General features: G+C 40.7%; 2 protein-coding genes across 3 annotated transcripts; one reads left to right on the forward strand and one right to left on the reverse strand.

The window, feature by feature from the left end:
* Nucleotides 1-458: 458 nt before the first annotated feature.
* On the reverse strand, nt 459-4521 carry LOC306705222 (uncharacterized protein; the record flags this gene model as incomplete). The annotated part of the gene is made up of 3 exons (XM_079171925.1): nt 2615-4521; nt 1795-2097; nt 459-1088 (listed from the first exon to the last, which is right to left on the reverse strand). Exons 1-3 carry the CDS (start codon nt 3155-3157, stop codon nt 459-461), a joined length of 1476 nt encoding a protein of 491 aa, XP_079028051.1. The 5' UTR covers nt 3158-4521.
* A 678-nt stretch (nt 4522-5199) lies between these two features.
* On the forward strand, nt 5200-12411 carry rabgef1 (RAB guanine nucleotide exchange factor (GEF) 1). Of its 2 annotated transcripts, XM_079171325.1 has the most exons (9): nt 5200-5279; nt 6146-6340; nt 6471-6676; nt 6904-7070; nt 7153-7234; nt 7314-7446; nt 8539-8630; nt 9441-9697; nt 9903-12411. In XM_079171325.1, the coding sequence occupies exons 2-9, from the start codon at nt 6159-6161 to the stop codon at nt 10314-10316; spliced, it is 1533 nt and encodes a 510-aa protein (XP_079027451.1). In that variant the 5' UTR covers nt 5200-5279; nt 6146-6158; the 3' UTR covers nt 10317-12411. The 2 variants fall into 2 exon arrangements, with proteins under 2 accessions (XP_079027451.1, XP_079027452.1); XM_079171326.1 differs by lacking the exon at nt 5200-5279 and having other exon boundaries at nt 6100-6340.
* The last annotated feature ends 246 nt before the right edge of the window (nt 12412-12657 follow it).

The raw sequence follows: 12657 nt of genomic DNA on the forward strand, positions 1-12657 counted from the left end.
TTTTTACAGAGGGGTTTGTTCATATATCATAGCCTGACAAAACGTGTAATACAAAAAAAACTGTAAGTAATCAACTGGGAACGTTTCATGCTGATTTCTGTTAGTTTTTAACCCATTATTATCTTGTATACCCATTTTCATAGCATGTCATTTATGTTGATTATATGCTATATGCCACCAATATGCTGTAATATTTAGATAAGTGTCCCTTCCCATCTAAATTCACATTATTTACAAAAATGTTGATAAAGGTGACATTAACATAATCCGGTCTTATTAACAATGTAGCGTTATAACTGTTCATATTTAGATTAATGTATTTTTTAAGGGATTTACTTCAGGTAACTCTCATTAGAGCAGCATAAAGATGATTTTAAGCAGAAGTGATTTAATTCATTATTCACTAACAGAAATACAGTGAATTAAAGCAGCAGACAATGCTCACAGTTCATTTTTGTTTAATTTGTCTTCAGCTCAAAGTCGTCCTTCTGCCTGAGGAGGCCCTGGAAGAATTTCTCAGGGTACAGGAAAAAGTATCTGTTCCGCTCCAGGTCCTGAGCATTAATGATACGAGTCACCAAAGCTTGTTGTATGGCCGGAGACTCACAGGGGTGGTGCAGCACCTTGTGACTCACATTCCTCCCTGGCTCAATAACTAACAGACCCTGAACGTCCTCATGTCCAGTCGTACTGTCGAGAGTCTTTCTGTTCGCCACAACTTCGGTGGTTTCATTTCTTCTGTTGGACACATCGAGTCCAAAGTCTTCAGTGGATCCATCTGTTTTACAGCCTCTGCTAATGTCAGCAGTTAAATTGTGTGTGGTCGTCTCATTGAACTTATCAGTCGAGGCACTAACCAGGCTGTCATTAAGAATGTGATTACTTGAGCAGGTCATATTGGCTCTGCCTAATGTGTTAGTTTGTCCTGGTCCACCTGCTGTACCGGTTCTGGATGTTCCGGGTGCTGGGGTCTCCTGGATGTTCCTGTGCAGATAGGCTGTGTAGCCCTGAACCAGGCGACTCAACGACGTCTTATAAGACAGACGCAGCGACTCGGCGGATCCTGGAGGCACAGAGTGCAGACGAACCTGTGGGAACAAGATCAAATCAAGTGATGGGTCCAACAATGCAGCGTAGAAGTAGCTTGTGCTTCATGTAGAGGTGGAGGTGAGGCATGTCATGTCTGACTTTCATACAGGAGACCAGAGTTTGTTTCCACTACAGGCCCGCAGCTCATATGAGCCTATTGTGTGTTGACAACACAGCACCACATCCGTTAAAAAATGGGTTTAATTGCATTAGACGACAGTCGTTAGCTGATGTGAAGCATCCTATTGGATCACTCTGAAATATCAGGGTTTCCCAGTTGTTCTTATTATGACTTGAATGTTTGTGTGAAAGCTATTCACAAGTCAAAAACTCATAATAACAATAACTCTGATCGGATATGAACGTAGCAGCTTATTTGTTTTTTAAAGGGCATCTGCACACATTTTTGCACTTCATATACTGTTTACAGATCTTAGGGAGGCCTACTGCATATGTGAAAAATGTATCCGGGGTCAAATTGCATTGTGGGTGATGTAGGCGCCAGGTTTTGACAAGGAGGAAGAATTCTCTGGTTCTGCCGCATTGATATTGATGACCTATTATATAATTATAAATGTTTCCCTTTTAGATGCTTATGTCTGCAGAGGACATGTAGTTTACAGAGCAGATATTTATCCTGTCGCAGAAACAAAAACATGCTTTTTAACTTCAGCTGAACTCTTTTTTGTTTTTGTCTGTCCTGACCTGGTGAATCCTCATGTGCAGATGAAACGCAGCTCCTGCCAACCACTGCTGCATGGACACCGAACTCATCCTCTTCCTCGTGGTCATCCTCCCATAGTGGTCAATCAGCTCAAGCTTCAGCCAGTTGTCGTGGAGCTCCGTGGTCTCGGCCATCTGCTCCTGGTTGTTGGCGATGCCGGGGATCAGGCGGAGGTAGCTGTGGATGATCCAGCCGATTCGTGAAGAACTGCTGATGCCAAAAATCCTCTTAGGCTGGGACCTCTGAGCTGATGGGTTCCCCTCTGTGGATCCTTGAGCTCGGACCTGGTGAGATAACATACATCTGGAATTCTGAGTTTTAGTTCTGTTTTAGCATCATAGTTTGTGATACAATACATACAAATATATATATATATATATATATATTAATAGTCTTTGTGGTGTCAAATCATACTTAAGTAAAATACAAAAGTATTAGCATCAAAATATATTTGAAAAACCAAAAGTATTTTAATTAATTAATGTGTTCATTACTTAAATGTTTTAGCTTGTAAAGGTGGAGCTTTACCTCATACTGCTGGGTAAATTAAACTACAATAATACATCATAATCTATGTGTTGATTTATTATTAAATTATAATATTTAACCTAAATCTAATATCAATGTAGTGGAGCAAAAGTCAAATATTTCCCTTTGAGATGAAATAGAGTAGAATAATGAATTCATTTATTTTGTATAGTCCTAAATCACAAAGCAGAGGGCTTTACAGTCTGTACACATACGACATCCTCTGACCTCACATGGAGGAAAAACTACAGACAATATATTAAAAAAACCTACTTGTTGGGCAACCTGGTCAAAAAGCACGGACAGAGCCAGAGCAACGACCCCGACTCCGCCACTGGTGACCCTGCTGCTGCCTCCCAGCTCTCCGGTCAAGTTGAGGCCGAATGCGGTCTGCAGCTCCCCGCTCATGCTCCGCTGTAAGAAGGCATGTTGATGCTGCAGAGCGACCGAGGAGTCCAGCGAGAGGAAGGTGGTGAGGACGGGATCCAAGGAGATATCAGGGATGATGCTGGCGTCTCGAGCCACTGAGAACAGCTCCTGGACGGTGGCCGGAGAAGGAAGACACAACGTGTGAGCCGTCAGGATCATGGCTGTCCTCTGTCTGTCTGTCTGTCTGTCCGTCTTGTTATCTGTGTCTCTGACCCTCTGTGTGTGTGTATTTGCCCCAGTCAGAAAGATTGTATCAGTCAGCCGGAGCAGTCCAACAGCGCACTCATAACACATTGTAAGGTTCAAAAAACACACACAGTGGTGGAAGAAGCATTCTTTACTGGTTCCAAAGTGTGAAAATACTCCACACAAGTAAAAGTCCTGCATGCAAAACTTTACCTTACTTTAATTAAGTAAAAGTATTATCAGCAAAATTCACTTAAAGTACTCCAAGTAAAAGTATTCATTGTGCATTATGATGTTTATGGATTAATATTACTGCTGCATTAATGTGCATGTTGCATTTGGCTGCTGTAGATGTTTTCAGGTTGTGCTAATTTTAGCTCCTTCATTTACTCTTGTTTAATTTTATGTTCAGCAATGCATCATATTCTATAAGATCATCATATGTTTGTAGCATAGCTGTCTTGTGAGAACCACACAAGACAGCTGTTTCTCTAAAACATCTACTTTTCATGAGCTCAGAAAAAACCATCGATGCATTTTTATAGCTGACCCAAGAGGCTTTTTAGTTTATTTAAACAATTCAAAATCAACACATCTGGAGATACGTGGTTTCCACTGGACAGGAAGGGGATGTAAAACTTGAATGTAAAGTAAGTAGAGCTGAGATAAATGTAGTGCAGTAAAAAGTACAATATTTAAGCTAACAGTTACATGAAATTAAAATAATCAAGTAAAGCACAAGTGCCTTGAATTTGTACTGAAGTACAGTAGCCTGCTTGAATACTTTCTCCACCGTCTGTCACATGTCTTCTTTGTTATCTCTCCTGCCAAAGGTTAAAAGTCTTATTTATAGTGTGGCTCAGCAGCATAAAACACTGTACCATGAATAGTCAATATGTAGCAAGAATATCAGGTATGTCAGAAGTGAAGACAGCTTCGAAAAACAGCAAACAACTGAAGTCAATAAAGAAATATTGCAGCAACAGCAATCTTTCAGATTAACTGATAAATATAACTGATAAGCACTTTTTCCTAATGAGGTTGACATTGAGACTCAGACGCAGCTATTGAACATTAACCGTAATGTCAATAAGCAGTCAGCACACGTTGAGGGATAGATATGCAGCCCTTCAGCCTCAAAGAGATATTGAGTTTGTTCAGTGGTGTTTAGAAATAACTTGAAATCATCTGGATGTCTTCAGGTCGACTGTAGTGAGAACAAGTACATTTAACTGTTTTTCTGTAAGAAATAGTCTATGCACAACCACAACTTTTTCTGTTTTTATACAAATGAACAAATTAGATCAATTGTGTTAATTATTGCGCTTCAGTTGTTGGCATGTTTGTATTGAAATACTTATAGTTTACTTGAGTATTCATGCTACAATGTACATCTACTCCACTACATTTTGCAGGTTAAAATGTTTGCACACAAAACTTTGAAATGTGCAGCTGAAACAATAAGTTGATTGACAGAAAATTACTATTCAACTATTTTGAACTATTATATCTTTGAAGTCGTTTTTCATGTAAAAACATTTTGGTCCAGTTTAAAAAATGTAAAGATTTCCTGCTTTTCATTTCAATAATAAGTTGTATTGATTAAATTGATTTGAATATGTATTAAAATATTCTAATATTAGTAAGTAAATGTACTTACATTTGACTGATTATACTTACATACTTTTACTTATGCAACATTTTCAATGCAGGACTTTTACTTACTTTTACTGCATTCAAAATCTTAGGCTGCCGAGTAAAAAAGTATTAGCATCAAAACATACTTAAAGTACAACAAGTAAAAGTATTTATTATGCAAAATGAAGTGAAATATCTAAAAATTATACTTAACAGTACTTGCGTAAATGCACTTAATAACATTTCATCACAGTTCAATAGTGCATTGATAACTAATAACGTTCATAAACTATTGATTAAAGATAATCTTTCACGATTAAATGAACCCGTAATCATAAAGAAATGTCTCGAGTTCACGCTCTTCACTGTGCGCATGCCCGGGTGAAACATGACGTCATGTACCAATCCTTGAAAACTAGTCCCCTAATGCGGAAGTAAATAGACGAAGCGATATTCAGAGGTAAAACAATCATGTACGTTTGAAACCGTTCTTCCCAACATCAACTCTTCTCCCACTTTATGATCCTGAATTAAATAAAAGTTCATAATCGTTTTGTAAACCCGTGATCACCGGAGTCAAGTCTACGTCATTGTCCTCACCCTCCAGCGTGTCGCCGTGTCTCGCTCTCAACAGAAACAAGGAGGAAGTGTTCGAGCGCCCTGATCGTTGAAAACGTAATTACAGGTGAGTAAACGAGAACTGTAGGTACACGACATGCTGAATGGTTGAATCAAACATTAGTGATACGAGGTATTAGATGTTTTCCTAGCTAACGGTGCTCTCCTATGATAGCTAACGTAAAATACCGCAGCATGTTTCAGCTGTAACACCATCTGACCGTCAAATGAATGGAAAAACACAGGCATTTAATATTGTTATTATTGTTATTACAAGACAGTGGTGTAAGAAGTAACGTTACCCAGGTACTTTACTTAAGTAAAGGTAGAAATACCATGGTATAAAAGGTATAAGTACTCACTTTGCAGAATGGCTCCTTTCACAGTGTTATGCTATATTATTATTATATGTTTTATCCATAACACATATACGTAATAGTAATGGATTTGTTGTACTTCATCAATGTGGAGCCATTTTATATACTTTATGTACTACTAGGTAGATTAGTAAGTCGTATACTACAACGTCATATGTTTATTTACATAGAAAGTAACTATAAGTGTCAAATAAATGTATTTAAGGAAATTAGGAAAATACTTTCTCCACCACTGGTTGGGCCCAAGATTAATTTCACTACCTTAAACCTGCAACGCCTGATTCTTCTGGCCACAAAATTAACATATCACCACATTTTAGGTTTACGTGTTTCTCATCCAGCTGTTGCAGAACAAGATCATTCATTTGCAGAGTAACTCTTTACAAAACAGCTAATAACGTTGAAAGTGTCTGCAAGTTTAATGTTCAGCAGTCAGATTCTTGATGTGATATGAAAGGCCTTTTTTCTTCTCTGAAGTGTGAGACTTAGTCCGTCTTAAGTGCACTTAAATACACTCTAGAGATGAGTACAGCGGCGGATTATTTTTCCTCTCCAGGTTGTCCAGCGCCATGAGTCAGCGGACGGAGCGACGGGGGGGGATCCATGTGGACCAATCGGACCTGCTGTGCAAAAAGGGATGCGGTTATTACGGCAACGCGGGGTGGCTGGGCCTGTGCTCCAAGTGCTGGAGGGAGGAGTACCAGCGTGTGCGGCAGAAACAGATCCAGGACGACTGGGCCTTGGCAGAAAAGTGAGACCCTCTGCTGCATCATTAACAACAACAACAACACCGTCACTTCCTGGGTTGAAACATTGCCACTTGACAGTTCTCCCAACTGATTGCTGGTGTTTACTCTGTTTCAAAATGTCCTTGGCTCCAGGTTGCAGCGGGAGGAGGAGGCAGCATACGCCAGCAGTCACGGAGCGCAGACACAGTCCCAGTCCACAGCACCACAACCACACCCGGGCCACGCCTCCCTGGGACCCTTCTCCAAGTTTGAGGAGAAGAAGACCAACGAGAAGACACGGAAAGTGACCACCGTTAAGAAGTTCTTCAGCCCCTCGTCGCGCACCGCTCCCAAAAAAGGTACATTTAGCATTGAGAGCAACTAACGAAATACACTAACTGTACCAACACTTCTGAAGCTCTTTGTTTAACAGGTTATATCTTCTTTGTTTAATCTGTATGCAAAAAAAAAAAAGAAGTACATTTGTGGTTTTGGTGGAGTTTCGCCCTGGAACTATTTCCTGCAAACGACAGCCCTCTTGTTGTCACTCACATTGCTTTTTCTAACTGCCGTTGTTCCTCGTCAGAAACCCCAGAGGGAAAGACACCCAGTCCGTCAGTCAGCCGCCGTGCCAGCTTCGATACGGACCAGGTGACCAAAGACTTTGCAGACTTCCTGAAAAACCTCCAGAAGCCCGGCCGGGAGATCCAAAAGCAGTGCCGGGCCTTCATTGTGAACATGTCGGGCAAGAAGGTATAACGTGGCATCTAGTGGCGTAAATATGGTCTTTATGATCGCCGTTTTGCTGATGAGCTATTAACTTCCTGTCTGTCAGGACCTGGGTGCTGACGAGCTGTCGGAGTGCGTTCAGGATTTCTACCAGAACTTGGCCGACCGTCTGATTGGTCACTTTAAAGGTTGGTTCAGATGGATCAGAGCATGTAGCAACCACCAGATGGCAGCACGAGCAGGACCTGATTACTCTTTGTTCACCAGGCTCTTCAGAGTCTGTGGAGCAGGTGATGGACCAGGTGGAAAAGTACATAATGACTCGTCTGTACAAGAGCATGTTCTGTCCAGAAACCACTGATGATGAGAAGAAGGACTTGGCCACACAGAACAGGATAAGGTGGGCCGTGATGTTTTCATAATAATGTACATAACTGGGTCCAGTCAGATGTCTGAGAGGACTTCTCTCTATTTCTGAATGCTCCTCTTAGGTTGGAGAAAGTCCTCTTTACAAGTAGAGGCTATTTTGTATGAAGGGTTAGTTTTGTACATTGAGAAGCGACACAAAGGCTCAAGTCAGACAATTTAAAAGGGCAGAAAGAGACAAAGATCACTCTGAGCAACAGAAGAACTCACCAGTCTTTGGGAAAAGAAGCTGGAGGCGTAGCAGCAAAATGTGTGCAGATTTAAATAGGAAAATGTTTTTTGTTTCAGTGTCAAATGCACAATAACACTGCCTCTAACAGGCAACGTGTTGCTTTAGCAAAACTGTCCTTCAAACTGCACAATAGATTCGTTTTTTTGTTAGCATTCCTGGAATATCAGCTGAACACACTATGGACAGACACATTGTAGTTGTAATCTCTTCAATCTAACCACTGAGAAGACTGCAGAGGACCTAAAGAAAAACAGATTTACTCAATATTTAGAGCTCACGTTGTGGTTCAACAACGGTCGAGGGTCACTGAGGCTTTTCTGGACTGGAAAACAAATTCAAAATCCAAGTTCTGAACAGTGTTCTGCAGTCATGCAACACTGAGGCAAGATCGAATTTTGAATCATTTTAATTCTATTTCCATTCTAAATAATACATTTGGTGTCTGAGCTACACTATTTTTTTAAAAAATCTCTGTTAATAAGAGTTATTATTGAAGGAAAGAAGATTACTGCATTACTAAATACACACATATTCAGATTCAATTTAGTTTTGAGGAGCATTTGCTGGTTTTAGTGTTACATTTTATGGATGTGTGGGTTTCTAAGTACCACTGCACAATCCTCGTCTTTAATCTTCAGCAGTCTGTGAAAACTGAGTCTGTTTAATTATGTAGCAGCCATTATTAGCAGCGTTGTCCTAGTTATTCGCATGTGAATGCACAGCGGCAGCTGTTGACTCGTTTGTCACACAGGGAGGAAGTTACCGGAAAGAAATGTGTATCGTGTGCAGTAAAATACAGCTTTCGGCTTACTGTATGGATTCTCTGTGTTGCAGGGCGTTACACTGGGTGACCATCGAGATGCTCTGTGTGTCTATGGATGAAGAAATCCCTGAAGTCTCTGAGAATGTGGTCAAAGCGATAACAGGTCAGAGTGTGTGCTTGAACCTCTGAAATTGAATTCTCGTGGGTTTCTCCGTCTACATAAATGGAAAACAGCCAAATCAATCTTCATTATAAACTGTGTTTGTAGTAACATCAGCTTTCTATCACAGTCAGCAGCCTGCTACACAAAGCAAGAGCCACAAACTTTGAACAACAACCCACGTTGGCTTTCCTGCTAAAGTCTCCTTCTTATCTAACTGAAAAACACGAACACACGTCTCGTCCTGTACCCGAACTTTGCGGATAGGCTCAATAGCAAAAACAGCGTGTTAACGTACCTGCAAATGTCACTTCGGCTAAATGTTGGTATTAACCTTTACTCTTCAATATCACTAAAAACACGTGACATGTAGGCCACAGGTTTGTTTAGTTTTTCGGCCTGATAAGGGTGGATTTTCATAAAGGTGTGCCAGCTGCAGTCAGACAGGAGGACAGGGACACGTCCGCCCAACAGGCTGAGAGGAAAAGGAGCATTTCTGATCCTCAAATATCTTTTTTCTTCCTTTAAATATCTATAATATAAAATATTGAGACATTTTTAAAAACACTTAACTTGACCTAAACCCTGACACTTTTATCATGTGTAGAAGCTAGCTGACACTTTAAACACTGTGGCTTCCAGGTGGTGGAGACAGATGCTGTACTGTGAATATAAAGGTTTAACTTTAACTTTGGTTAAAAAAGACGGAAACAATGAATCAATTATAAAAATAGTTTTCTGTCAATGAACTGTTGAAGTGACTGATGATGCGCATGTCTGTCCAACCCCTGACCTTTTCTCGGTCTTTTCCAGACGTCATTGAGATGGACTCGAAGAGGGTTCCTCGGGACAAACTTGGGTGCATCACGCGCTGCAGCAAACAAATCTTCAGCGCCATCAGGATCACCAAGAACGAGCCGGCGTCAGCCGACGACTTTCTCCCCGCGCTCATTTACATCGTGCTCAAAGCAAACCCTCCACGACTTCAGTCCAACATCCAGTACATCACCCGCTTCTGCAACCCCAGCAGGCTGATGACCGGAGAGGATGGATACTACTTCACCAACCTGGTCTGTTTCTTTTCTTTCTCCTCTCTCCTACTTTAATCCTCGTCAGAGCCAGTTTGAGCTGTCGTTCAGAGTCAACTTAAACTAAGATAGTTGCCACTGGTTTAAGCCTTATTTTAAAGAATAGATACATTCTGAGATCTTCTCATCTAACTGAATATTTAGGTCATCTGGCACCAAATGACTGGGATGTTTTTTTGTCTTTTAGTGCTGTGCAGCGGCCTTCATCGAGAAGTTGGACGCTCAGTCCCTCAACCTTTCCCCGGAGGAGTTTGAGCGCTACATGTCGGGCCAAGCCTCGCCGCGATGCAACAGCTCAGAGGGCGACTGGACCCGCGCCGAACCGCCACCGGCCCCCGTCAACCCCGTCCTGGCTCAGTTAAACCACAACCTGGAGGTGCTGTCGGGCCTCAGCAGCCGGCAGGAGACGCTGATGGAGGCCGCTCAGAGCCTGCAGGCCGACCTGCTCTCCTGGCCCGAGAGCGTGCAGCGGGAGGTGGACGACGTCCTGGCGAAATACCCTCTGGAGGTTCTGTCTCGCACCGTGTCTGCCATCGATGACAACGACGTGGACAATGACAACCTGCCACCGCCACTCACGCCCCAGGTGTTCGCTGGATAGAGGAGTCTTCAAAAAAGGGAGTAAAAACATTTCACGCACAGCAACGGTACTCCTGCTTTAATATAAAGTCAACTCATTGCCTGCGTTTTGAGCTTCATGGGAACATCCCACACACACTAACCTCCTGAATATCATGCTGAGCTTCTTGTGCACTTTAAAGCCTGGTCACACCAGTATTTATTGTTTTTAACAGATAATCACGGCAATCAACTGATTCTTTGGGGGCAATTTGAGATGCAAATTTGCACCTTTGACCGAGAACAAGTCATCTAGACGGTGCCGACCTTCAGAAGAATGGAGAGAGCCGGATAGACCAAGTACTGTACCTAAGTACAGTTTTGAGGTACCTTGCAGATTGAGATTAATAACACAGAATGTAATCAACTAATACATTATAATGTATCATTATAGGTTAAGATACCCAGCATTAAATATAGTAATTTAAAGTAGTTTCACTATTACCAGCTGCTGCATTAAAGTGATTAACACATATAATGCACCACAAACTAGAATGAACTTCTCGTCAGTTAGCAGACTTGTGAACACAGAGAGCATATTTAACTCTTTATGAAATAAAAGGGAGTAAACGGTACTGAATGAAGCTCTGAGTGTTAATGTGATAAATTGCAGCTTGCTCGCGCCTTAGCGGTTTGTCACTCTGGTGTGATCATTATGGTTATTCTGCTCTTTCATCACAGTCGCCAATTGTGACGTTTTTTTAGTAACCACAGTATCTGGTTTGTCTGAACAAACAGCAAGGATAAACTTCTGCCTATTGGTGATGTGTTGGTGCTTCTGTTTGACGTGTTGTTTTTGGGGTTTTATCTTATCATGTTTTTTTTATCTTCGTTTTTCCTCTAACAGAGAGGCGAGGTCCCACCACACAGGGACCTTAAAATATGAACGACAGTCAACGGCGAGAGACAAATCATTTTTTATCCCGTTTGAATTGTGCCTGAATTACACACGTTTGTCAATTTTAAAAGAAAATGTGCACATATCGCTGGTTTAAACACATCTGGTAAAATAACGTTCCACGAGAGACGTAACGTTAGTTCACTGAGCGGTTTCACACCAAATTAAATGTTACGACAAACTGCAACTTTCTTGACTTGTGAAACTATCTTTCTAAATTGACAAACTATATATTTGTCTCTCGCCGTTGACTCCCGTACATATTGTTTCCAAAATAAGGTCCCATGGAGGGAACAGGAAGGGGAGGGACTTTGCCTCTAAATATACCGTTTTGTTGGACTTGTTAATACCACAACATAAATCACATTCCTGTGTTTTATACTCATGTAATATTTTGAACTGAAATCCAGCTGTGACACATCTAGAGGAAACAGAACCACTCTGGACTCATTTTCTCATCATCGTCAAGTATCAAATTAACTTAAAGAGGCTCTTCACTTTTTTTAATCTTTTATCAACACTGTTTTAACGTTGTACTGTGTTTTTAGAGTCAACTGTATTATGGCAGGCTTTCTGCACACCTTCACCTCCACCTTCATATGCAAAAAGCATGTTTTATGAAAGAAAACGATGAATAATGTGTTTAAAATATTGATTCATATGGTTTTTCTGTGACGTACTAATATTGGCGTTAAAACAGGCTGGTGTCTGATTGTCTGCTGCTCAACTACTGGTTTTGTTTTGACTCATTTGCTTGAGAATCTTTTATCTTTTTATCTAGTTATTTGAATGACCAGTGTGCTCTTATTTTGAAATAAAAGGCACCATGAGTAGAAGTAGAGTCAAAACCATGTCTAGCTTTCATAATTATATTATAATATTTGGGTTGAGTGACACAGGCAGTGTACGGATGTCAGGAAGTATTCGTACATTTTGACAGATATAGTGAAATGTGAAATAAATTGAAACTAACTTAAACTTAAACTTGTGTGTACACAATCAAGTTAATGATGAGAATCACATTTCATCCGTTTTAAGTGTTTAATGACAAAACAAAACAGGGCTAAACTGAACTGTAAATCTTCAAATGAACCACATGGTACTAAAGGTTAAAGGTGGATGATGGACGATGCTTATGTTGGGAAACTGTTTTTTCATTTGAGTGAAATAAAGAAGACAGAGAAAAGAAACATAAATGTATCAGTGGTTGCTTTGGTGGACGAAGTATTCAGATCTTTTACTGACATAAAAGTAGTAATGCCACACAGAAAACACAAAAAATACTTGTTACAAGCCCTGCATTGAAAATGCTACAGCATGCAAGTATAATCAGGCAGAGGTTTATTAAAAGGAAAAGCAGCAAATCTTAATCTGTAAAACAATGGAAGCTGTCAGATAAATGTCGTGAAGTAAAAAGTCTAATATT

Source organism: Pholis gunnellus (genome assembly GCF_910591455.1).
Source record: "Pholis gunnellus genome assembly, chromosome: 13".
Lineage (NCBI taxonomy): Eukaryota > Metazoa > Chordata > Actinopteri > Perciformes > Pholidae > Pholis > Pholis gunnellus.